This window comes from Sminthopsis crassicaudata, chromosome 2 (genome assembly GCF_048593235.1).
Source record: "Sminthopsis crassicaudata isolate SCR6 chromosome 2, ASM4859323v1, whole genome shotgun sequence".
Lineage (NCBI taxonomy): Eukaryota > Metazoa > Chordata > Mammalia > Dasyuromorphia > Dasyuridae > Sminthopsis > Sminthopsis crassicaudata.
The window spans coordinates 612,387,327-612,415,187 of NC_133618.1; the positions used below are offsets into that span (position 1 = coordinate 612,387,327).

At 37.3% G+C, this 27,861-nt stretch overlaps 1 protein-coding gene across 1 annotated transcript in view; it reads left to right on the forward strand.

Moving 5' to 3' along the window:
* CNNM1 (cyclin and CBS domain divalent metal cation transport mediator 1) overlaps window positions 1-27,861 on the forward strand; it is a 71,685-nt gene that overhangs the window by 27,043 nt on the left and 16,781 nt on the right. Inside the window, exons 3-8 of the mRNA XM_074296036.1 lie at window positions 2,629-2,769; window positions 4,032-4,201; window positions 12,407-12,506; window positions 12,750-12,797; window positions 16,647-16,709; window positions 25,993-26,153. Of these exons, the coding sequence (XP_074152137.1) occupies window positions 2,629-2,769; window positions 4,032-4,201; window positions 12,407-12,506; window positions 12,750-12,797; window positions 16,647-16,709; window positions 25,993-26,153 (683 nt within the window). The remainder of the gene's footprint in view (window positions 1-2,628; window positions 2,770-4,031; window positions 4,202-12,406; window positions 12,507-12,749; window positions 12,798-16,646; window positions 16,710-25,992; window positions 26,154-27,861) is intronic.

Consider the following 27,861-nt stretch of genomic DNA (forward strand, 5'->3'; position numbering starts at 1 on the left):
AATTCAGGAGGACCCGATTTCAAATCTGGTCTCAGACACTTAACACTTTCTAGCTGTGTGACCCTGGGCAAGTCACTTAACCCCAGCCTCCGGGGGGGAAAAAAAAAAGAAAAGAAAAAAGAGAATCATCATCATGGTTCTCTTATATTTGGACTTATATTGACTATCTGAAAATTACAGTTAAAAGAGTATTCTTGATACAATATTATCAAGGAAGATTGCCCTGAAGTTATGGAACAAGAAGGCAAAGTAGAAAATAAAACAAAACCAATTACCTCCTGAAAGAAAACTCAGGAGGAAAACTTACAGGAATATCATAGTCAAGTTTCAAAGCTCCCAAGTTAAGGAGAAAATACTGGAAGCAATAAGAAACAATATTAAATATCATGGAACTACAATAAAGATTGCACAAGCCCTAGGAACTATTTATACTGAAGGACCTATGGTCTTGGAATACTATATTCTGTAAATCAAAGAGTTGACGGGGTAACTTAATCAGCAAATGAATGAAAAAAAAAAGGATATTTAATTAATTGAAAGACTTCTAGAAAGTTGTGAAAAATAGCAGAACTTAAGGGAAATTTTGACATATAACATCCAAGAGAAATATAAGATAAACACTAAAGACCAATTATAAGGGATTCAATAAGGTCGAATTGTTTACTTCACATATGTGAAAATATTAGCAGTACTCTTATGATTGTCATTATTTAAGTATTTTGAAAGAAAGATATAGACTGAGCTGAATATAATGGTGTGTTCATTAAAAAACACTATAGGGAGAGATAAAAAGAAATAATTATCTCATGCAAATGAGGCATAAAAGAAAAAATATTGATACAGAAGAAGGTTTTAGGGAGAGGACAGATACTTTTTTAGGGAATCAGTTAAAGAGGGAACAACATATATATTATTAAGGATATAAAAATCTTCTAAATTCGGAAAGAAAAAAGAGCAAGGGAATAAGATCAAGGAGAAGATAAGGGAAGAACTCATACAGGGATAGGCAGGTTAAAGAACTAGGGGCAAAACAGATGTAAAGCAGAGGATTGAGGAATAATAGGGTAAGTAGGGGGAGGATTGTAAGGAAAAATAAAAGGAAAATACACAAGTAATTGTAGCTTAGAATGTGAATGGAATAAATTTACCCATAAAACAGAAATAGCAGATTAAAAATTTGCATTCAACAATATTTTGATTTCAGGAAACATTATAAAAATGAAAGATATATACAGATAAAATATAGGGCAGGAGTAGAATTTAATATGTAAAAAAGCAGGGATAGTGATCATGATCTCAGTTAAAGTTAAAGTAAAATAGATTTAACCACAAGTGACTTAATTATATCCTTCTTTAGAGTAGTGGGGAGAGGGAAGGGAAAAAATAAACTTAAAAGTCCACAGCAGGGAACAGCTAGTTGGTATAGTAGATAGAGCACCAACCCTGAAGTCAGGAAGACCTGAATTCAAATCTGGTCTCAGACACTTAACACTTCCTAGTTGTGGACCCTGGGCAAGTCACTTAACTCCAGTTGCTTCAGCAGATAACAAGAAAGAAAGTGTACAGCAGAGACAAAAAGAAAATTAACAAAGAAGCAAAGCCAGGCAGTTTTGAAAACAATGTATTATATTTAATTTGAAGTGGACATTGATTATTTTATATTGAATCCTTTCTTTTGATCTGCTGTGTACATGGCAACATTTTTTTTCTTTTCTCATTTTGTATTTAGCTTAAAATAAGAAAATAAGAAATCAATCCATGCAGTATGAAAAGAGAATCTCAAGCAGAGTACTAAAAGGTTCAAATCAAAAGCATTTGTTCGACCAAAGTCAAGGACACCAGAGTCAGAGGAGGACCTGGAAAATAGCAGTAGTAGAGGATTGCTGGGAGGTATCTGCTTCTCAAATCTGCATTGTCCACTGTGGGTGAGCCTTAGTTAGGTGTGATGCCATTTCCTCTTGAGTTAAGGGAGATCCACAAATTACCATGAAAGGACTCATTGAAAGATCTTTTTTTAGGAGAGCAGGAAAAAAAAATGACTATTCTCTATAGTAACCTAGCCTCCTTAGACATAATGGTGAACCTGTTATAAGAAATCACATAGGCTTTGGGTTCCTCTCCTGTCTTTTATTCTATGTCTGTTTCTTTCTATATCCAAAGAAATAAGATCAGCGGTTTAGAACTGCAGAAAGTCTTAAATGAAGTGACTTGCTTAGGTTCATATAACTAATAAGTAGCAAAGCCAAAATTCAACTTGGACTTCCCACTCCTATGCTCTTCCCATTGCACTAAAATATGGTAGTTTCATTTGTTTATTTTCCATTGTAAGAAGTTTATATAGGGGCAGCTAGATGGCCCACTGTATAGAGTACCAACCTTGAAATCAGGAGGACTTGAGTTCAAATCTGGCTTCAGACACTGAACACTTACTAGCTGTGTGACCTTAGACAAGTCACTTAACCTCAATTGTCTCACCAAAAACAAAATAAATAAATAAATGAACTTTAAAAAAAAAAAAAGAAGAAGAAGTTTATATGTAACATCTCAAGGATTGAACCTGTTGGTGAGATAGCTACCATTTTTCTTGCATGTTGTGTACACACCCTTTGTCTCCTTGTGGTTCTTTAGCAGACAATCGGAAAAAGCAGCAGGTGCCTCATCGGGAGAGGAAGAGACATGATTTCTCCCTTTTCAAGCTTTCAGACTCTGAAATGAAAGTGAAGATTTCACCACAGCTTTTATTGGCGACACATCGATTTATGGCCACAGGTATACCTAAGTCTCCAGAATCCCTGGTCCCACTGAGTCCTCCACATCAAAGGCTACTTTGGGATGAGCCACAGTAATTGGTAGAAAGGAGCTACCAATTCTCATCATAATATAGACTTTGATATGCTCTTTGACTTCTCCTCAAGTCCTTTTGAGGGGTAATATGGTTTAGTGCTTAGAACTACTGGATCTGAGTCAAAATGCGTGCTCTGTAATCCTGCTTTAGATACTTACTAGACACTGGAGATTTAGATCATTTAACATAACTTCTCAGAGTTCTAGTTTTCTCTTCTGCAAAATGGGAATAAGATACTTGTATTACCAACTTTCGTTGGGAGGAAAGTGTTTTGCAGAGTGCTGTAAACCACGAAAATAACTTTTTCCTATTAAAAGTTCATTCTAGAAGATTCTTCCCTCCCATCCCCATCACTACCAAATCCCTCCTTCTTTTAAAAAAATGTGGTAACTGTGGCTCCCAGAAAGCTACAACCATAAGTGGCTGCTAGAAACAGAAACCATAATTAGGGTGGGGTGACTGGAATTTTGTCTATGGACACAAAATTTAAAAGGGACTGAAAACATTTGTATCTCTTCCCCAGCATATATATAACTGTATATCTAACTGGTAATAATAATTGTTCATGATGATAATGATATTGACAATAACAATAGCTAGAATTTATATAGTGTTTTAAGTTTTACAAAGCATTTTACAAAATATTGCCTAATATTATATTTACAGCAACCTCGGGAGGTATTATTATTATCCCCATTTTACAGATGAGGAAACTACAGTTGAAAGAGGTTAACTTACTTAGCCAGGGTTACATAGCTAGTAAATGTTTGAACTCAGATATTTTTGATTCCATGCCAACAGATGAGTTCCAGGGAATCTTTTGATTGTGACACTTTTTTCTTTTTTCTTTTTTTTTTTCTTTCTTTCTTTCTTTTTTTTTTGCTAGGGTAGACTATCTCTTCTGTGCTCATAACCTAGGGACCTGTAATTCCAGTTTGCTGTACACCAAAAAGTGAATGCTGCTTAGGGGGGAGGGGATAGTGGAGAGGGAGCTCCAAATACATATCAGTTTGGGTCCAGTGCTAGGGCAACTGACCCATCAAGGGGAGCAAAAGAAAAAATAACTGTGTCTTGTGCCATCCCACTGGTACTGAAATTGTTGGCTGACTCCTAGGATCAGCTCAGGGCCATAAGGAACGTCTCTGCCCCACTTGTGCTAAACTCAAACCAGCTTCCTTTCTTCTAGAAGTGGAGCCCTTTAAATCTCTGTACCTTTCGGAGAAGATTCTGCTTCGACTCCTGAAACATCCCAATGTGATCCAAGAACTAAAATTTGATGAGAAGAACAAGAAAGCACCAGAGCACTACCTTTACCAACGCAACCGGCCTGTAGACTATTTTGTGCTTCTTTTACAGGTGAGTAGATCCAGAAAGTAAAGGAGGCTCATCCCCTTACTCCTGTTGAGTTGTCAGTGAATAAAGTGGGCCTTTCAGGATCAGCAACAGGGACCACACCTTATACATAGCAGAGTTAATTCAATTCAGCTAATATTTTGTCTTTAATGTTATTTTTATAAAATTTTGTTTTTATGTTAACTTCTCACTGTCTATACATAACTCTTCCTTTTAACAAAAGAAAGAAGAAAAAGTCAGTTCAGCAAAATTGTCCAGTACCTTTCCCATGCCTGACAATGATGAAGAAAAAAGTTAATACTCTATTCTATGTCTAGGCACCAGTCTGCTAGAAAATGTGAAGATGTTCTAAGTCATTTTTGACACATACTCACATAAAGAGAAACAAAAAGGAGACAGGAAGGGAAGGAGGCAAGAAAAAAGGTAGAGAGAGAGAGGGAAGGATAAAAAGAGAGAATGGGAGAAAGAGAGAGAGAAGGAGGGAGACAAAAGGGAAAGAGGAAGAGAGAAAAAGAGAGAGAAAGATGCAGAAAGAGAGAAAGGGAGAGGAGGAGAAAGAGAAAGAGAGAGGGGAGAGAGGGAGGCAAAAGAGAAAGAGAGAGAGAGATAGGAGGAGAGAGACAGAGATAAAAAGAAAAAGAGGGAGAGAGTGGAAGAGAGAGATACAGAAAAAAGAGGAGAGAGAGAAAGAAGGAGAGAGAGAGAGAGAGAGAGAGAGAGAGAGAGAGAGAGAGAGAGAGAGAGAGAGAGAGAGAGAAACAGAGAGAGAGAGAGACAGAGAGAAACAGAGAATCAAAATGTTTTTATTTTCCCATGCCCTCCAATATGTTTCTGCTCCAAGGAAATTTTGAGGTAACATTTATAGAAATCTTAAACAAAGAAAAGGATGGTAATTTGATAACACATAATAACATTCCAGAACAATCATCACTCAATTCTTTCCTGGACCACTTCCTCTTTAGAGATCTTTCCTGTGATTAATATCTTAGCCTTGATTTTCAAAAGAAAAGATACTCTTCCCAGTTGAGTGCTGGCTCCAATCACTAGGGGTAATCTCACCTCGAAAAGAGAAGTTTTGTTATCACCCTTATTTTCTTTCATGAAAAAAAGACTAGGAGCTTTGTTCGATCACTTCACCAAAAGAAAAGTTTGAAGGGGTTCTAGACCAGATAAATATTAATTCATAATATTTTCAGTTTATAATTATATTTTAATAAATACATGCCCATACAATGTATGGAATATTCCACACCCATAGTTTCTCACTTATTAAACACCACCACCAAAATGGAGAAAGGTTCACAGATTCATAGGAAAAAACCTCTGAGGACATGTAGTCCAACCCCCTCAATCACTCAGTTCTTCTTTGGGCCCAAACATGGTCATAATAATTACCAGGCCTTCTGGTTTGTTTTTTTCTTCTTGTTGTTTAACCCAGCTTCTCTGAAGGCTTCATAGTCATCATTTCTAGTAAGACATTTATATTCCATTGCATGAATATTTCACCATTTGGTCAGCCATTTCCCAATTGATGGAATCTTCTTACTTCCAATTTTGGGATATTACAAAAACAGATTCTTGCAAATCCTTTCATACTTGTCAAAAAGGCCTCTGAGTGTCTTTATTCTCCTTTCCAGTGGGGTGCTAAAGAACTGTGGCCTGAAATGAGCTAAGTTCTGTTGGATAACCATAGACTTACAGTCATGTAGGTGGTTAGAGAGGACCAAGAGACACTTCTCCATATGTGACAATATCTCCCTGCCCAGTCTTGCCACTATGTTTAAAATGCCCATTAGCCACTCCTTTGGATTAAAGTTTTGAAGGCTACTGTGAAAATACAGTTGTTTCTTAGGGAAATAATGCTATATTAGAATATGCTATTAATTGATTCACTTTTCAGATGACCCAGCCAGTCATCTAGTAGGGCACTAAGGGAATGGGATTCAAGATAAGGTGTAGTAGGGAAAACCATCATATGGTAATCAGGAGATCAGTTTCTAGCCATGGCTATGCTACCAGAAGTCAGCTTGCTGGTGCAATGGATAGAGCACTGGGCTTGGAGTCAGCAAATCCAGAGTTCAAATCTAGTCTCAGACACTAGTCAGCTGTATGTTCTTGGACAAGTCACTTAATCCTTCTGTCTCAGTTTCCTGATCTATAAAATGGGGATGATAATAATAGTACCTATAGTGTAGTGTTGTTCTAAGGACAAAATGAAATGATATTTGTAAACTGCTTTTGCAAACCTTAATGCAATTTATAAATACCAGTTGTGGCTATATTGTAGTACTAACTAGTGAACCTTAGACCAGCCACTCATACTTCCTAGACTAAGTATCCTCATCTCTAAAAGAATTGAATCAGGTGATTGGGTTTATATGATTGTCATAATACAGAGCAGGAAGATGAAAATGATTCAGCATTGATCCTGGATGATGGTACCCAACATGCAGTCTTCTACAAGAGTGGTTCTAATGAGGGAAAGGAAAGGGGGAACCCCATTTCTCGGCGCATAGCTGATCCCATGAAGCGCAGTGTCTCCTGTAAAATGAATTTACAGGCCCGAAAATCTAGATTGATTAAAAAAAAAAAAAAAAAGGTTGTTTGTAGGAATTTGGAAGTAAAGCTCAGTTAGAAAGACGCCAGGGCCTAAGGTGGCCGCTAGGTGGGCAGGAACCCCTACATGGCTGGAAGGATACCATGTGTTGACTGGAAGGGCTCCTGCAATGAGAGTGTTCTGGCTCGTTTCTTTTATACCCAAAAGATGATGGGCGGTACCCCTAAGTTCTTGGCGGGCTTTTCAGTTAGCTCAGATCAGGTGAGGGCTGGGGGAAGCTGAGCTGATGATGGTGGGGGCTGGGCCCAGATATTCAAAGGGTGCCTTTGACCAGGATTTGTGAATCAAGGTCAGCCATGAGTTGGGCAATTAGAAAGAAATCTTAAAGGGACCCCAACCCTCATCAGTTCCACTGGGTGAGGCTCAAAGTAGATATGTAGTGTGCTTTCTAGAGCCCCCAAATTGGGGTGCCAAAATGTACTATGCCTTCTAGAGCCCCCACACTGGAGTACCAAAATATACCATCTGAACTAGCTCTCTGGAGGACTTCGGGACCAGCATGAGTCCTTGGTCTTAGTGGAGGAGTGAAGAAGCAAGGGATCCACAAGGCTAGTCAAAGATGGAGTCTGTTTATTTCAAGTCCTTTCAGCCCCTAAATACCTTAGTATGATTACATCACTACACTGAGCATGTGCCAACATAGAAGCATTATATCACCACAGCACAATTCAAAAGTGTTAACTATAAGCACCCTGCTATTGTTACAGTAAATGCCTCTTTACTGTAAGTATCCCTGGCTTCAAGTAGAACACAGGTGGTCACGCCCTCCTTGATTTTTCAGCGAGGCTGAGAGCCCTTAGGGAAGATGGGGAGGCAAACCAGACATTGTCAGCAGGTTTCCTCTGGGCTGAAGGGTCACATACCCAGAATTCCCCCACTATCTGTGACCCTCTACATAGGTATGTATGTGTGGAGGCAAGGATGATATAGCTTTTTTTTAAATCACAATACCCAGAATTGTGCCAGTGGCTCTCATGATAGCTCTCATGATAGCTCAAGTTCCTGATATAAATAGATAGGCAGACAGACAGATGGACAGATAGATAATAGATATATAGATATAGATATAGATATAGATGGAGGAATAGATAGACAGATACATGTACATCATCTCTTAAGCACTTTCTATGCATCAAGTACTTTGCTAAACAGCAAAGCAAGCAAATAGGACAACACCCAGCCTCAAGGAGATTGCATTCAAGTGGGAGAATTCAATGTATACAAAGAATAAGCTTCCTGAAGTCAGGAGCCTTTGTATTATAGCTGGATGCTGAGTGACATAGTATGTAGGTTTAAGAATTCACTCATTCATTGTTTATAAAATATATAAAGCATGTTGTTGATATTGGAGATACAAGGGTAGTTATGGCACAGTCCCCAATCTCAAGGAGCTCTTGGTGTAAAGAAGGGAAAGATGTGTATACAAATAACTATGAAGGAAGGGAGAGTGAAAAGGAAGAGGATCCAGCAGAGTATCATGAAAATCTGAAAAGGAGAAACCATATTTACCCTGTGCTGAATGTGTAGGGGAAGGGGAATGAAGTAAAGGGTCAAAGAAGAGTTCTAGCCTTTGAGAAGGCATTTTGACAGAGACTGGAGGAGGCAGTGTAAAGAATCTATTCTGAGCATGGAAGACAGACTAATCTAAGACACAGAAAGGAAGGGATAAGACAAGAAAAGAGGGTTTCCCTGAAGCACAGTATGCAAAGAGGATTTGTGTCACTTAGGACTGAATAGCCATAATATTGGGATTGGAGGGTGTATCCTTTATCATACCAGTGGGAACTTTTGAAGGTTTCATAATCAGAAAAGTCCCCTGTAGCTACTGACTTGACATGAAGGGAAAGGAAGCTTTTTGATTCAGTGAAAAATGCAACATTTAGAATCAGAGTGAATGAACAAATTAATGGGGGAAAATTTATATATTTATAAATGAAAAATCTAAGACAATTTCTACCCTCAGGGGTTCCATATTCTAAAGACACAGATGACTTTTGCAGAATAGTAAGTAGCTAGGGAGGTAGTATGATGTCTGGCCCTCCTTACTCTCAAATCTAAGAATATTGTTACTACAACTTTTCCGGGTATTCACAAGAGCCAAATGTTTGGATATCTGTAACTAAGCAACCAGGTCACTTGAGAATTTGTTTGAACTAGACATGAAGAAAAGACATGAATTAGGAAAAGGCTCTTTAAAATTTATAAAAAGAAGTTTAATAATTCATTCATAGCAGAAAATATGGTAGTAAAATTAATATAAAAACCCAATAAAACAAAATATTTTCCTTTTCAACAAGCTTCTGAAGAACTTATTTCTTTTGAAATCCTAGATCAGTGTCATTCATTCTCCAGCTTTCTGACCTGAATCTCCTTGTCAAATTCTAGATATGATTCCAACAGTTTTTACAATCTGTTGTTGCCCTAATACTTAGTTAAACATTTCTTTTTTCGGAGTGGGGAAAGTACTGTGATATCATTAGGATATGGATATTCCTTCAGGAGTTGTAGACTAGCAACTATCTATAATAGTTTTAGAGAGTTGTGAGTTCCCCATGGTTGAATAACTAGAGTTTATAAGAGGAAAGACTCGAACCCCTGTATCCCTAATTCTTAGGTCAGATCTCTAGCCACTACTCCATGCTGCTTCTCGAGGTTGTACTGACAATTATTAATAATAATTGTAACTTTACTAAACGTTGTGATGAGAATGGATTTGCCAAATGTAACCAAAAGTGATTTACCTCCAGATGGAGTGTATGAAACAATTCTGATCTGAGAGTGAACTTAAAAGTCCTCAGTGGGCAGTGTTCATTACATGAACTCAGTCCACAATATGTTGACAAAGAAGCATCCAAAAAATGTCTGACTCATGCATATTTTCTTGCTGAAATAAAAGATTTTTATGATGGCAATCAGGAGTCTAAATCATTACCATAAGAAAATACAGAAGAATTACCAGTAATGACTCCAGGTTTAATGATCCATTCAGATTGTGCAAGAAAAATGGTGTAGACTGTGTATATAATAGCTGGCTGCAAAACTTTTAACACCTGTGGAATACCTAGTAAGACTTAATCTAGTGTGGCTTGAATTATACATCAGAAGCTAGCTATCTTTTATGGACAGATAGACAATAAGTCTATACAGGCACTGTAATATTCTGGAGAATTTAACTAATAAACTGTATTGAAACCAGACCATATTCACAGACTGAACTGTTGCCCACAATCTTCTGGATATAAAAACAGCATTTTAATAGATAACACCATCCCAAATACTCATATTCCAAGCTTTGTGAAATAAAAAGTGTTCAAAGTATAGAGATAAAAACCACATGGGGATAAGATGAGATGTATATCATCCCCTGTGCCCTATCTGCTGTTGGAGTTGTACTAAGGATGTTTTCAATGAATCTCTAGAGGATGAGTTTACATTCTGATAATTTTATTCAGCTACAAAAAGCAAGTTTTTTTATATGAAACATAAATGAATAATAGCAAAATAGAGCAACATGTTCTATTTAAATACTTTTGGAAAAGATGAGAACAAGATCACATCCACAAAAATAATACTTGTAGTGATATGGTATATCATTATTCCATTATGATCATCTCCATCCCAGCATTATAATCTTCCTCTTAAATCCCCTATTAGCTACTGTCTCCATCAATAGTTCTAGTCAAAAAGTCTCTTCTTTTATCCACTGAAGAGGTATAGCCCAAATTCTTCCAATTCTTTAAAGGTTCCTAAACCATTATTTATCCATAATAAGACTGGAGTCAGGAAGACCTGTTTTTAAATCTGTCCTCAGACACTTACTAGTTCTGGGACTATGGGCAAGTCATTAAATCTTATTTGCCTTAATCTACTGGAGAAGGAAATGACAAACCACACCAATATCTTTGCCAGGAAAACTCCTTGAACAGGATGGTCTGTAAGGTATGAAGAATCAGACTTGACTGAATGAGTGAACAATAACAATGCATAATAAAAAGTGGAACAAAGGAATAATGAACATATATAGAGTACTTACTACATGCTAGGTACTGTGCTAAATGTCTTACAAATAATAACTATTTAATTAAATAAATGAGTTAATAAGAAATATGTCAATTTTCAAATAATAAAACAAAATCACACCAAACTGAGCCATACTTGGGCTTTGAATGATATTCGGTTCCTCTAAGCCAAAATAATATAGACACAAATCTCTGATGCTACCTTAGTAATGGTCTTGCTGCAGATAGCATACAATATGCAGGATGTCCCCAAAGCCTTAGTGCAGTTTTAGCTTTGGTTAACATTTAATAATCTGGAAGTATAAATGCTGCAAACTTAATTTTAATTATTATTGTGTTTATTATGAAAAATTGAATGTAACTGCAGTCTTGTGCTATACATCACTCTATTCAGTTTTTTTTTTAATTTCATAAAAGCTTTCATGAGAGGCTGCCCAGTGATGGAAAGACTTGAATTTGTAATTAACCTTAACACAATCCAAAGAATGAGGTTTTGATTCATATTAGGAAGTTCTGGTATGACGCTGCTAGAAAAAGTCTAATGGATATAGATCAGGTGACTGAGATGGCCAACCAAGACTGGTGGCCATCCAGAAACTGTCACATACAAAGTACATAATGACAAGTTATATTGTCTTGTTAAAATTTAAATTTAAAATACATTATTCAAGGAGCAGCTAAGTTGCACAGTGAATAGAGCACTAGTCCTGAAGTCAAGAGGACCTGAGTTCAAATTCAGTCTCAAACACTTAACACTTCTTAGCTATGTGACCCTGGACAACTGCCTCACCAAAAATTTAATTAATTAATTAAAACACATCACTTAAAATTCAGAAATTTAAATAAGTATAAAAAAATTAAATAAGTAAACTCTCAATTCATATTTTCATAAGTTGGCATTTATATTTCTGAAGTTACCAAAAATTAAAACCACACTAAGATTTTGGGGATGCCCTGTATGACACTCTGATTCACTGAGACAGTAGACGCAGCAATTTGGAATGCTGCGATGTTGTACATATATTAAATCCTTGCCATAATGAATAGTGTGGACTTGGAGTAAGGAAGGCTTGGATTTGTATTCTGTCCCAGACACTTACAAATTATTTGAACTTAAGTAAATCAATCAACCTTTCAGTTTTCATGTCTGTAAAATGGGGCTAATAACAGCACCTACCTCATAGGCTTGTTGTGAGGATCATATAAAATATTAAATGCTTTGTAAACCTTGAAATGCTCTATAAAATCAGCTGTCATTATTATTACTCTTATCATCATCATGTATGATAATTATCTATATTATATGGGTTTTTTTCACCTTCTTAGACCATAAGTTTGATTAAGTCAGATATTGTACTTTATCTAAACTTTACATGTTCCTCCAGGAGACTGGCAATCACTTAGAGTTCAGGTTTTTGCACATAGTAAGCATCTGGTCAATACTTATTTGAATTCACACCTATGTAAAAAACATTAAATTTGCTTTATATTAGTTATGCTATTTCTGTGTTTTATATCGAGTCTAAGCTTCTACCAACAAAATAAAAGCATTGTCCTTTCTTCTTTCCCTAGGGTAAAGTAGAAGTAGAGGTTGGTAAAGAAGGTCTTCGCTTTGAGAATGGAGCCTTCACTTACTACGGTGTGCCAGCCATCATGTCCACTGTGTGCTCAGGTACTTCGATTATGCTCCTCCCCAATCCCAGTCTGTGCAGCATAAAAGTATCTAAAGGCAGTGACGACTTAGGAATTTGACTTTTAAGTTTCTTCCCACACTGTCTCCCCCCCTTCTCTACCTTCTGGGTGCATTCTCAGCTTTGTGGCTTCAATTGGGGCTAGGGATAAAGAGAGGTAGGACGAAGTAGGCAGATGTGTTTTCTGAGTTACCACTGACTACATTTCACGCTTCTTTCCTCAGATAATGATGTGCGGAAGGTTGGAAGTCTGGCTGGATCCTCCGCCTTTTGTATGTATTCCTCAATTGCTATTCTCACATATGGCAATATGCGCCTGCCTCAAACACATTGCACATGGGTTTTGGACTGAGCAGTTCAGGCCCCAAGCTTGGAATGAGCATAAAATGTCTTGTCTTCTTGTTGCTGGGCTTGTTGCTTATTTTCTGTGTGACTAAAATGCTTCCTGCTTATCTACATATCACTGAAATATTGAAGGGGGGAATTTTCCTTATTTCTTTTCAAGTACCAGAAAGTCAGATTATATTCATGCTTCTTAAAAAAAAAAAAAAGACTAAAGCTTTTCTTTTTCACTAGATAAGGAAATGGTTGGTATAGTAAAGAATACTGAAGTCTAAAATCTTGAGTTTGAATTTGGACTCTGCCACTTATTCTGTGTAACCCTAAATGTATCAAGTTATCTCTCTTGGTCTCAGTTTCCTCATCTGTAAAATGGGAAGATCTGACTAGATGACTTGTAAGGTCTCTTCTCTCTCTAAATCTGTGATCTTCATAAATTAGGTTTTTTCTTAAAGACCACTAGACACCACTACTATATTAATTGGTCTTGATCTTTGATAAGAACTACTGAGGATACCCTGAGGAAGGTACTGTTGAGTTGATGTGACAGATGACTTTGCTTCTCAGTGAAATCTGAGTAAGTAATGATGCTCCATAGATCTGGAAGTGCACGTAATATGGGCAGTGCTGATATGAGGCTGATTGTTGCTACGCTGCAAATAACATGGCAACCATTTGTCTATTCTCTGCACCATTGGCCTGCTTTCTTCCATTTAGTTCTTATAGATGGACATAGGTGCATGGGTATGGTATATGTAATCCAGGAGGTATTTTTCTCTTGTGTGCTCTTGGGTTTCCTAATCTAAATTTTGTGTTACTTTAGTCCATTGACTCTCATTGTAGCCATTTATATATCCAAGGAAGCATTTTCTTCCTTTTATTTCTTTTGTTTTTACATTAAAAATAGAATAGCACTTTGTTTTTATACATTCATCAAAGGATCCCAAAGCACTTGATTATCATATTTCCTGGTGAGTGTGTTCCTCTGTGTATGTTTACATTGCTATGAATTACAACGTTATTGCATTACTATTAATAATTAGAGTAGCATTGTCTACTCTGGAGGGAGAAATTGAAAAAAATGATTTGTCTGAAATCATATAGAAAGTCAATAGGCCAGCTGGAATTAGAGTTCAAACTCAGGGTTCTACTGCATCAGGGAGATTCAGAATTTATGTCCTTTACTCTACCTCAGGAAAATGAATTTTCATAAAATCATTTGCTGTAAAACTTTACTTCGTAGTCATCATAACAGAAATAAAGAGTGAAAGGAAGTTCCCATAGACACTCCTTGAGATGATAGCAAAATAGTAAATGTAGCAAATCTCTAAAATAAGGACAGAACATTTCAGTCTTGCTTAATTTGGTAGGTAAGGGTCATAAAACTTAAGTATGGTCGGATAAGTCTTCCGCTGAGGGAGATGGGGAGATGGAATCGTTAAGTAGGAACACAATGAAAGCAATTATTGATGCCATCTATGAGGTCATGTTCCAGTGGGAGATACACTGTTAAGTACTCCCATGCCTCTATGAGTTGAGTAGTTGACACCTTGGTTTCATTAATGTTTTGTAATGGGTGGTAAGTGACTCAGGAAGACCTACAGAGTCAGGGAGAGATGAGAAAACTTTGTTCCCCTAGAGTGAGCTCCAGATCTCACTTCCCCTTGAAAATCTGTGGAATTTTGAGAAGAGCAATCTTTAGAAATCTAATGAGCTATAAGATTGTTTTCCCTAAACTGTTAGGCTCCCCAAATTCCAAAATAAGTAGAAGCAATTGAAGACTAGTTCAATAATTCCCTCTTCCCTTCAACTCAGACTATATTTATTCTCTCAAAAAAATGTGAGAAATTATATAACACTTCTAGTTTCCTCCTTTTCCTTGTCTTATGTTTTAAAAGTTTTGTCCCATTTTAAAAACTTTTAAAAATATTTTCCCCCTGAGTAAAATAGGAACATATTTGTGCCCAAGCTATGTAGTACCTTCTGAATTATATTGGTCTGATCAGCTACAGTTTGACAAACTGTACATTGATCCTAGTATTGACATTATGTTGTCATTTTGATGCTCCTTAACATCAACAATGAGCAAGGAGAACATAACTTGCAATACTGACTAAAAGATTCCATTACTGTTGAAGTCACTGTCACACTTTTGGTCTTGCTGCAGATAGCATACAATATGCACTATTGATTTGTGTAAATGTATAACTCACTAAAACAAAACGAAATTTTTTTATATAATCCTTTAAGGAAAAAAAAAACCTACAGGGCACTGAAGATGAAAACTACTATTTTCCTATCTCCACTCATTGAATAATGCTTACAAACCTGGTAATAACTTACATGGGGGCAATTGTTTAAAAGGAAGCATCTGCAGGGAAGCTCAGCCAATAAAGCCATCTGCCTTCACAAGTCAAGCTGTGAACCAAATAAGAGAACTTTTGATTGAATGGTGCAGATTGAACTGGGAATAAGCCCTTGATTTGCCTGATTTCCTATATTATGATTCATAGCTAGACTGAAATTATATCAGCCATTAAGGATAAGGAATAAATATGACAAAGTGGCAAGAGAATTTTCCCCATGGCTATCATACAAAAATCTTGTTTGAAGTTACACAAAAAGAACCTCACTTTTCTTGATAATAGCAGGGTATGAGAGTTTCTAAAAGGCGCCTCTTCCTATGGAAAGCTAGCTTATGGTACAATGATGAGCTTAATAAAACCATAGGTTTATAGATTAGAGCTGAGAGAGATCTTGGAAGTCTGAAGGCTGCTTTGAAGTTGGCTTCCCCATCAGATATTATTTAGTATCTCAGATGTCAGTCATTCTGATATCGATTCCATCCCTTCTCCCCTGAAGGAACCTTAATCATGCTGCAGGTGTGGAAATGAGGAATATCAAGATTAACTTCCCTCTGATTATTTGCTCTGGCATAGTCAGTTTCAATGTACCTGTAGATAATGTCTGGTCTATTCCTGGAAAGGCTTCAAGTTAAGTTCCTCTTTTAATTTTGTGGGAAAGAAAGGAGAAGCAAAAAGGAAAAACAAGAGTGGGAGAAGGACAAATAGTGCAGCTTATGCCTTCTGAGAAGTAGATATATGGAATTAAAACTGCAAGGGAATTGATCTCCCACCCCAACCTTTATTCTTCATTAAATATCATTGTCGTCTATAGAGAGGGAGATACTTATTGAAATACAAGGAGTGGGAGCACAGCTGGGCAGCACAGTGGTAGAGCACCAGCCCTGAAATCTGGAGGACCTGAGTTCAAATGTGACCTCAGACACTTAATACTTCCTAGCTGTGTGACCCTGGACAAGTCACTTAACCCCAATTGCCTCAGCAAAAAAAAAAAAAAAAGGGTACAAGTACTTAATATATTTCCCACACAAGTTACTATTTGCAAAAACATGGCTACCAGTTATAACTAGGACTAGGGCTCTGCCTCTAAAGGGTCACAATTTAGAAGGGGGCATTGGGTATGTTTAGCCCTTCAGAAACTTAGAAACAACTGAATTTGGCACCAAATTCACAAGAATGATTGGTTAAGATAAGAGCCTGATAGAGCAGCTTCCATGACCCTTGCAACCTATTATAGTCTTAATCCACCAATAACTCACCTTCAGTTAGAACCAGAAATAGGTTTACTTCAGACAGAGTAATGTAATGCTGTGAAGTTCCAGGAACAGACTCTTACATTTTTTCCTCTTCCTTTGTTTTTCTCCTTGTGTTTATCTTTCCTTTCTCCTCCTCACATTTCTTTGACCACTGCCTCTCTAGTGCCTGTCTCAGTGTCCCGTACCTTCGCCTTCAGCAGAGGGGAATCCTTGGCAGGCTCCCCAGGTAATCGTGCATGGCTGTCTCAGGGGACGCTGTGGAACTTAGGGGACTGGAAGGCGCTGGTTACCCTGCCCTACCCTGCATGAAGAGCTGGTCTGTACTTTTACACCAGGATAGGAAATGGGTCTAGTCTCTGGATTGAGAATATTCATAGCCACATCACAAAATGCCACCTACTCACACATGTAAAAGCATAATAAATTACATATGTAGCCTAGGATTTACTAGTATAATGTCATTCAAAAACTTAAACTCCATGGAATATAGCTGTGTGTATTTACACATGTAATGTCCAAGAGAAGCTATTCCAGATAACATGGCATAATGACTATGGAAGCAGGCAAAGCCATGTCCAAGACATAGTAGTTATGTAACTGTGGATAAATTGTTCAGCCTCTCAGGTAACCCTCTATATTTACAGAACATTTCTTGCCATAATTTATGCTTAGAATGAAGCTTCTGATTGTCACAGGTGAGTTTCTGATCCACAGTGACGGATAAAGCTTAGCAGTTCCCTGAATCAATAAAATCACAAGTTCAGACCAAAAAGGAAAGAAGAAAAAACCTAAGCAATTTTCCAATTAATTCCATGTCTCATAAAATAATTAAATATTACTGTGCTTATTGTCATTTTGCAAATAAGATAAAGCCTGAGACAAGTACATAGTTTAGTAAAACCTTGATTAATCGGAGTCTAATTCATCAGAAATCTTTATGAACTAGATTGGGGGGGGAGGGGAAGGCAGGGGAAAAAGCAAATGAAAAACAAACTTCCAGATTCCAGAGTATGCCCAGGGATTACTTAATATTCAGCCCAACCTCTAAATCTTCTCTGTCTCTAGAAGGCCTGTGATTATAAATAATACCCAGAATGATACTGTGGGTCTCCTGAAAGATCCTCAGACTTTAGAGGAGGTCACTGTGTATTATACTTTTTGCAATTAGAAAAGTGAACTCAAAAGATTTAGAATTTTTATCAATAAGATTTGAAAGGGAAAGGATTGTCTGCTTAACAGTTAACCAGAAAATTGAATTAACAAACATGTTTCAGACATTGTTTAATCAACATTTTACTGTGTAAGCTTTACAGTCACCCAAGGGCAGGGAAGGGCAGGTTCCTATTTGCGCACAGCTTTCCATTAATGCTTGGTTGCTGCATGTCTGAGAGGGCCCTTCTCAATTTTTTCAATCCCATTCTTCATCCTTAGCTTGGACCATAGATATTTAGTCATAAAAAGAAATGAGAGATACCCAATTGGAGCAGAATGAGTTGTTCTCCTCCACTCTGCATGAGATAGAAGAAAGGAATGATGAGAACAGAAAAAAAAAAAAAAAAACCAGGAAGAAATATGAGCATGTTATTTTTTTTTCTTCCTTCCAGCCTTCCTTCCTGTTGCCTCATTTTAGCTAACCATCTCCAATGAGTATCTAAAATAGCTGCCCTCTACTGCAACTATTAATTGATCACCACTTTTACTATATTTCTACCTAAAGCCAGTAATAGATTATATAAAAGGAAGTCTTAGTACCCATTTGGGCTCCCTCTTTGCATTTATATTTTCATTTTCTATTTCCCTTTTCAAAGTGGGAGTGAGATGTATGTATACTGTTTTTTCTTTTTTTTTTTTTAATGAACTCCCCTCCTATATGAGTCTCCTGCTCTCATATAATAGAAGAATCCAGATATCTCAACCATATTTTCCACTTTTTGGAAATGCTAAGTGGCAGCCTGAGTTGATGTCAGAAAGAAGTGGATCCAGTATGTGAAATGGGGATGTTTATGGCTATATCATAGACTGTTATATCATAGAATGTTAGACCCTGTCCATGTTGTTCATAATGATTGTTTCTAATAGGACCCTCAGTTTCAGTGAAAAAGAAAATATTATGGAGTGGTGTAAAAAATTGGAAATATTTTTGGAAAATCATTAAAACCATGCATTCTCATTGTCCCTCCTAGCCATTTATCCTTCTCCCTCACCCACATCCTGCAGAATATTTATCTGTGACAAATGCTAGTTCTTTACTGGTACAAAGCCTTATGAAAACAAAACACAAAACTTTCAGGAAGAGCAGACAATTGTATTTTAAGTTTCTTTTTTATAATTGGGTTCAAGTCTTGTCTCTGACTGATGATAGCCATGTAACTATGAGTAAGTTAACAGATTTCAGAACTAGATCTGTTTTCCCAAAACTGAAATCACTGCTCTAAAATCCTCAGATAAACAATGTTATTAATTAGCACTTTCTCTGAGTGTACTTAGTCAGCCAAAAACAAATGTAGTTTGCTTTGTTTTGTTTTGTGAAATATGGTCAATGGAAATATTCCTGTTCTCATCAGTTCTGCTAGAGTGAGCATTGTATGTGAGCAAGTTTATCTGGGATCATAACTGGAATTAAGTTGCAGAATTTAGATTGTGGCCAGAAGTTGCTTTACTAGAATGTTTTGGCAGATTCTTTTTCCAGTTTTGCATATTTTATGTGCCACCAAATGACGGGTCCTAAAATTCTAACTTTTACTATTTCAGAATCATGTAGCTAAATACATCCCAATCAATTTGGCAGAGAAGTCATAGCTCAATGAGAATAGCCAAACTCAATTCTATCTCTCCTTCTCTGTTTCCCTTTCTCTTTCCTTCTCCCTCTTCCTCTCAGTTTCTTTGTCTCTCTGTGTGTCTGTCTTTCTTTTTGTCTATCTCTCTCCACCCCTCCCCATTTCTTGTTCTCTTTCTCCATCTGTTTCTAATTTTTTATCTCTCTGACTCTGACTCTGCTTCAGTTAGAAGAAAACTCAAAGACCATCTAGTCCCATTTTTTCCTGTCCCAAGAATCCCTTCTACAATTACTATCAGCAATTGTGGTCACTAATAGATCACTGCTGAATATCCAGCAAGTATAACAAATGGATATGATGCCAGACTTATGCTTCATATTCGCATCCCTGAATACTAAGGGAAAGTACCACCTCTGTACCACCCAAGCTTTGGAACTCACTGATTTTTTTATCCAGGACCGAGAACCATCACTTCCTCATTTTTACTCATCTCTAGGTTGTAGACACAGGGGCTATAACTGAGCCTAATTCCTGCCTGTTACTGTAGCATGGAGGCTTTCTGAAACATTGATGATTCTCATCCATTCCCATACCCTGATTTTTAATCCCACCCTCCTTTTAGTCAGAGTCAACTTAAATAGCATTACCTTTCCCATTTTATATAACAAGTTCTCTATAGTTTCCTTCCAGCATTAAGGTGGTAGAGAGAAGGTCATGTTTATCAATTTAATCATAGCTACTTATATGATAAAGAGAATTCCCAGACTTGGACATCCTTTTATGGAAACCTTTGTTCCATCCTCCTTGGGATGTACTGGGCTCTCTCTCCATGCTAAATTTCCTGAGTCTGTGCCCTGTGTTCTTAAGAAATACCAAAGGGAACTAAACTCTAAAGTGTTTTTCATGCTCGTGACATCGGTCTGTTACTAATTTCTGCTTTTTATTAAAATCATTTCCATGTCTCTTGCTTAGAAGTCCCTAAATATATGCACACTTATTTAAAATGCAGAGTCAATAATGTTTTATCTTGAGAGGAATATCAGACTAGAGAAACAAAATAGACTTTTATACAGAATTTAAATTAGCTAGGGCTCTGTTATATCAGAAGGAGCATTTTTTTCCAAAAATAATTTCCCCTCAAGAGAAAAGTTGATATCAATTATGCCTTTATTAAAAAAAAAAAAAAAAAAAAAAAAAAAAAAAAAAAAAAGGAAAAATGGCATACTGGTCTCAGAGATTTGATCAGTCCATATCCGGCTTCATGCTTACAGAATCCGAGAGGTGGAAGGGAATTCAAAAATCACTAATACTTAACTAAAGATACTTAGTCATATTTTGGATTTTGGATTGTTTTGGAAGTCTGACCAAACCTATAAACCCTTTCTCAGAATCATATTTTTAGGCATAAAATTCATAGTATTTCGATGGAAATCAATCATACAGAAATGTAATTTCTAAGAATTAAGAATTTCTGGTATAGTCCAAAGCACAACTAACCAAGAGTACCCTATACAATATTGCTGACAAGTCAATAGTCTGTTGAATTTTGTTTTGTAATTTTGGAGGTGGGTGCTGCTGCCCATCCACCACCACTTTTTTTTTTTTTCCTTACCACATATGACTTAGGTTGTTACATCACCCTGATCTTTGGTTTCACAATGTGCTGATCCTAGCTCCAAGAGTCACAGAGCAGTAAGGGGAGGTGGTAGGAAATGGAGTGACCATTTCTCCTTGTTTACAGGGAGTAAAGAGAGTAGTTGCCACAGACCCAGTAGTTGCCACAGAAACAAGTGGAAGGAGATCCAGTTAGGATTATGGGAAATTAGCTAGTTCAACCTCCTCCCTTTACAGAAAAAGGAAATACTATCTCGCTTATTGTGAACCAAGGAGCAATACCTGGCATAATGCCCTTCCTGACTTACGGTTGGGTGATTCACACATTAAGGTAGGGAAAGTCAGAGGTTATCAAACATATTGAGTTGTTTCTAAAGGCACTGCCCCTAACACACCCTCCTTCCCCATTGGCTGTGTCTATCTCAGTTGGGATTAGGACCCTTAAACTGAGAACTGGTGTTGTAGAGCCAGAGGGAACAGACTGCCCTACTTTCCACAATTACATAAGACTGGATTAGGTAGAGACATCAGCCTGGGCCCCTGCTGAACCAGTCATAACTGGGGAACAGCTACTGTCAGAGCTGCCAAAACTCAAATCAGATTTTTTTTCAAGGGCACCCTAATAGGATATGAAGTAAATGTTTTTCTGCTGAACGTTTCTGTCATTAATGGGAATTGTTGTTTTTGTGCAGTCCTTGAGAATACCTTCAAACATCTTAGTCTAATTAATCTGTCTTATTAGAGAGAGGCAGCATGGGACAGTGGATTATGCTGATTTAGGGTTAGAAGACCTGGATTCAAAACTATTTCCTACCTAAATGATCTTGGGTTTAGGATCACTTAAAGGCCTTTTCAAGCTCTAAATCTGAATCGAAATCTAATTAAATTTGAATTTAAATTTAAATTGTTTCTTATGAACCAATGAGCTGCCCCCTCAAGTCCTTATAATTATTACTTTTAGGCAAGTAAGAAGAATTACCTGTATCTAGACCTTCTGAGGGCTATGATTTCATTAGCGGATCCACAAGAATTCATTAAGGGGTTAAGAAGTATTGTGGCTGAACAATTTATGACCCATCTTCCAGGCAAGTGATGAGTCTTCCATTTATTAGACAGCTATGTAAAGTCAGGAAAATGAGTTTGGATGCTGCCTCAAACCTTTACTAGCTGCATAACCTTGGACAAGACATTCTCTCAGATTCAATTTCCTCATCAATAAAATGGGGGTAATGATAGCCCTACCTCAGAGAGCAGTTGTGATATCAAATAAGAATATACACACAGATATACACATATATATAAGTACCTATTATGTTCTAGACATTATGAAAGTTACAAGGACAAAAATGGTTTTACTAGTGTAAGGTGCTCCTAGATGAAGAACTCCCTTTACTAAGAATAATTAGCACCTTCTCTAAAATTTAGTAGTCTTAGAGTAAGTTTGAGCTATTGAGAGGATGTCACTTTCATAATTAGTACTTGTTCAGAGACAGAATTAGAATCCAAGTTTCTCTGGCTTCAATGCCAGCCCTCTTCACCAAACCATGCTGCCTCTGCTTATTTAGAGGTATGTACAAGGCAGCTGACAAGTAGTCTTGAAGGGGAAGGCCTTAAAAACATTAAAAAAAAAAAAAAGCTTTTATGCATTAAAGTGGTGTTTGAACTGAGACTTGAAGGAAAACAAGATGAGGAAGAGGGAGATAGGGAAGGGAAACTAAGAAATATCTAGCTTACCTTCATCCAATGAGAGAGAAAAGACCATTAAGGTCTAAAAAATATCTACGGTACTGACCTTCATCCAAGTTCCTGGGCCAGTGATGGCACGGGTAGGTGGTTCAATGGATAGATCCCCTGGACTGGAGTCAGGACAATTCATCTTCCTGAATTCAAATATGGCCTCAGATATTTGCTAGCTGTGTGACTCTGGGCATTTGCTTAACCTTGTCTGCCTCAGTTTCCTCTTCTGTCAAAGTAACTGGAAAAGAAAATAGCAAGCCACTCCAGTATCTTTGACAAGAAAACCCCATAAAAAAATCACAAAGAGTTGGACATAATTAAATAAAAGCAACAAAGGCCAATGATAGAGCTTCTTGATCACCAGGGGCAGTCCTTTTTGAAAATTTCTAAGTCTCTTTGCAGGGAAATTTTAGATCTTTTGAATTATTCAGTCCCTAAAGCTCTCTTAGGAACAGGGACCCAGTTTTCCCCCAAGATATTTACCCTTCATCCCCAAGGCTATTAAGAGGATGTGATCTACTGGTTTCTACTTGGGTCCAAGCCCTTAGGGTTAACAGCTTTATAAATGATATGTATCTCAATAAGTACTTGTAAGGCTACACATTATTATTATTTCCAGTGTGTATTTTGCTAGATGGAATCAAGTTGTTTTCTTCAAGGGGCTAACTTCCTATACATGATAGGTGCTCCATTCAATCCATATTGTAATTGGATGATGACCACCCTAGCTCATAGTTTGATAAGTTGGGATACAGGAATTCAATTTCCCAAGATAACTCATTGACAGAACTAGAACCAGAATCCCCAAATTTCTGATGGTTTCCCTTAGTCCACATTAGAAATGCTCCTCCTTGTCAGTCTTCTGGGGAGAGCTCAAGAATAGCCTTCAGATGAACATAGGGAATTTGCCTTTTATCTTGTGTGGGTTGCATTTATGCTTCATTATTTTCATGAGGACCACATTGAGGCATATTGTGACCCCTTTATGCCACAGTAAACAGTCAGACTAAGTAGTTATAGCTAAAAATTAGATTGATTGTGGTCAACTTTCTGGTGACAAGATTTTCTAAGTCAGATGGGCTGAGCCTTGGACAGCAGATCCTTAAGCAGGCACATTAGAGCTCATGCTCTGCTAGCCTAGCCTTAGAGAAATCAGGATCATATCCTTGTGAGGCTTCAGGGGAGTATTTGTTAAAGTTCATAATTGAGGAAATCTAAAGACCACCTACAGAAGTCAGGCCACTTGGTGGCAATGGATAGAGCCTGTGATACATTACTACCTGAATGACCCCAGGCAAAACCCCTGTCGTCTCAGGTTTATGAAATCAAAATAATAATAGTATCAACATATCTCACAGGATGGTACAATAAGAACTAAGGAGATATTTGTATTTTGCAAAACTTAAATTGCTACATAAATGCTAGCTCTTATAATCATTTTCACCTTCTGGGTGACTTTATGACGATAAATACAACGAATACTTAGATCAGGGAAGTTTGGAAATTAACTCACTATATTTCCTTTTTCTTTATCTTTTTGTTTGCTTTGGGGTTTGGGGGAATCAATCAGGGTTAAGTAACTTAGGGTCTCACAGTGTTTGAAGCAAGACTGGAATACAAGTCACCCAGATTCCAAGTCATTTGCTCTATTCACTGTGCCACTTAGCTGCCCCTTTTTCCTTGAAGTTTCCCAGCAAGAGAGGTAGTGTGGCTAATGAGCAGAGAGCTTGTGTTGGAGCCAAAAACTGAGTTCAAGTACTACCACTGACACATATTGACTAATATGATCCTGGGTGTGGGCCAAATGTTGTGACCCTGGATCTCTTAGAATCAGCAGGAGTCAGGATAAGCAAAAGTCTTTATTCTTAGTCTTTTGCGGTTGCGGTCAGGGGATTAGATCTAGCAATCTCCACACTTTCTTTTTCTCTCTCCATCGCCAAGAGAATCAATCTATCTCCTTCTCCTACTCCACACACTGATCTCACTTCCCCTTCTTTGTCCACACCCACTGATGGAGCCAGCACAGAATAGTTAAGTAGGGTCATCATCCAAACTTGTGGTTATAGAGAATTGTTCAATGGGTAATTAGCCTCAAGTGCCAGGTTACCTTGCATCTGCTCAGTTCTAGCCTTTTACATCTGGGGATATCACTTAAGGTCTTTGTCTTAGAAGTTGTATAGATAATATTTGTGGATGAGATATCTAAACCAAGGAGTTCCCTGTACTAGTGAGATTACAGTTCCAGTCCTTAACCTAGTAACTTCCTGGTGCTCGATAGAATGATCCTTCTCTAATTTTAAATACACATGACATCTGGGAGAGATGTTTCTCATTGATTTGTAGCACCAATTCCTGTTCTTTAGCAGGGGGATTTAATCCAACTTGGAAGTTTTTTATTTTTTTATTTTATTTTTTATTTTTTAGTGAGCAATGGGTAGGTAAATTAGCCTCAGCTGACCACTCAACAAAATTAGCTCTTAGCTAATTAGCCAACAAGTTTATCTTTGCATACAAAGATTTTAAGATTATAAAGATCTTCTTTGGGAAAATCAGGAGTTGGTAAAATCAGGGGATTAGAACAGGAGGCCTATGTGTAACCATAATTAGCAGTCAGTCACTGAGAAGTTGACAATTCTGTACATTGGCAATGATGGGTCTGGGAGAACCTAAATGCCACACCTGATATAAGATTCAGTTCAGTTGAAAATTAATATACTTGTTCCCATAAGGCAAAACTTCTTAAACTTTTTTTCACTTGCAACCCTTTTATGCCGGAGAAACTTTTACATGACTCCGTATATATGTGTGTACAATTGGTATGCACATCAAACATTTACTGATAATAAATCGCAATTTCAGGACCCTCACATTCAGATGAGACCCTATATGGGACCCACAGTTTAAGAAGCCGGGCTATAAGGAGGTGGGGCTCCCAGCACTGTCTCTCATCTTATTCTGGTCTTTTTTTTGCAACTAATAAGCTATGGTTGTAGTCCTGTGGATAGTTTAGCATTCTTCCTCACAAAATGGCTTGATTAGTTCTCTATAGAAGCTATAAAGGGAAGGAGCATGAACGAAAGAAAAGAATATTTATCCATTGAGTTGTTTGTGCTATGGACTCCTCTCTAAGGCTATTGACTCCTTGTATAAATAAAATGACACTTTCCCCAAGAAAGTGGAAAGTACAAGGGGCATATTAGCACTACCCAGTGTGACCATTGCTTAAAAGTCCAGAGGTGCTCAGTAAATGCCTCTCTTTGTCTCTTTTCCGTTTTCCACCCCTTTCCCTCCACCTTATCCCACCTCCATCTTTTCTCCCCCTTATTCCTTCACCCTCTCCTCTTCCTCTTCTTCCTTCTCCTCCTTTGTCAACATCTGCAGTAAACCGATCCCCTTCTCGCTGCAGTGGGTTGAACCGCTCTGAGTCTCCAAACCGAGAGCGCAGTGACTATGGGGGCAGCACCACCCAGCTGTACAGCAGCAACAACCTCTACACGCCTGACTACTCAGTCCACATCCTCAGTGATGTGCAGTTTGTGAAGGTAACCCTCCAGGAGGGCTTTCCATTCCTGTCACCTGGCCCCCTCTATTTTGCACAGACTCCATAAGGTTAAGCAGCTGCCCAGAGCCAGGGAGAGGACAATTAATCATTGAGTGACCATCCCTTAGACTGTGTCACCCTATAATAAACAATATGTGTCAGAGAAACAATCCATTTTCCAGCAACGAACTAGGAGGTAATCATTTTCTGACATTCATAAATCTATTTTTTTCATTAACCTTCATTATTCCTCATGTTATATCCAGGAGCATGCTCATAAGGTAGGTCTCTTTTCTCTTTTTTTCCACATGGAGAAACTAAGACACAGAGCAAGATAAAACAGTTTTCCCTGAGGCACAACAGAATTCCAAAATTTTGGTTCTCTCATACACATGGTTCAGTTTGCTTCTGTGCGTTCCTTCAGTGTTATAAACTTAAAGGGAGACCATGTTGCCTAATGGATAGAAAGCCAGCTTTAGCATCAGGAAGATATGGGTTTAAGTTATGTCTCTAATGTAAATATAGATAGATACACACATACCTATATATACATACACATACCTATATATACACACACATACATTATATATACACACACATACATACATGTATATACATATGCATATATGTGTATATACATGCATGTACATACACTATATACATATATACATACACTATATCCTTGGGTCATAGGCAACTCTCTAATACTGTAAATTGCAGAGTAGGTGTTGATATGCATTGACAAAGGAATCTTCCCCACTGGAAAACCAATTTAAACATGCCAATTAAATATATTTAATATTTATACCAATACCAATTAAATACATATGCATATATATTTAATGCCTATACCAATTAAGTAACAAACCTGTACAAAATAACCATAAAAAAAGCAGATGCTTTTTGGGCCATATGTAAGGAAGAGAAGGTATTATGATCTCATAATCAGAATGGCTTAAGATTTATAATCTAAAGCAGAAGTTGACTGAATTTGCCCAGAAACATTTTTATTATTCTGTATTACTCTATGTCATCAGTATATGCTAGGGGAAAGTATTCTTCAAATATCACCTAAAATATTTTCGCCACAACTTTATGTTATTAAAGAAAAACAAGATTTATCATGCCCTTTATTTAAATTGGTGTTGGTACAAAAAGTTCTCAGTAAATATTCTTTCTTCTTCTCCTCTGGTCCCTTCTCCTTCTTCTCTCAATCCCTCCCCCTTCTTTGAATTTATATTCTACAAATTGTTTGAAATCTATTAGTGATCTGGGCCTAGTGTTGGGGGGAAAGCACTGGACCTAAGATTCTGGAGATCTGGACTTGAATCTTGGATCTACTATTAATCAATCAATGAACAAGGATTTGTTAAGCACTTAATATGTGCCAAGTACCATGTTTAAGCACTGGGGATATTAAGAAAGGCAAAAATAATCCTTTCCCTCAAGGATCTTACATTTGATTTGGGGAGAGAGTATGTAAATAATTAGGTATATAACAGTTACATTCAGAATAGATGGAGAGTAACCTCAGAAGGGGAAGCTCTTGCATCCTTTTTAGCCATCCATTCTAGGGCAAACCACTTAACCTTTCTTGGCCATTATTTTCTCATCAATATACTGACAATAGGCTGTCAGGGTAATTATGAAAATCAAATGAGCTAATGATGATACAGCCCTTTGCAAATGTAAAATGCTTTATAATACTT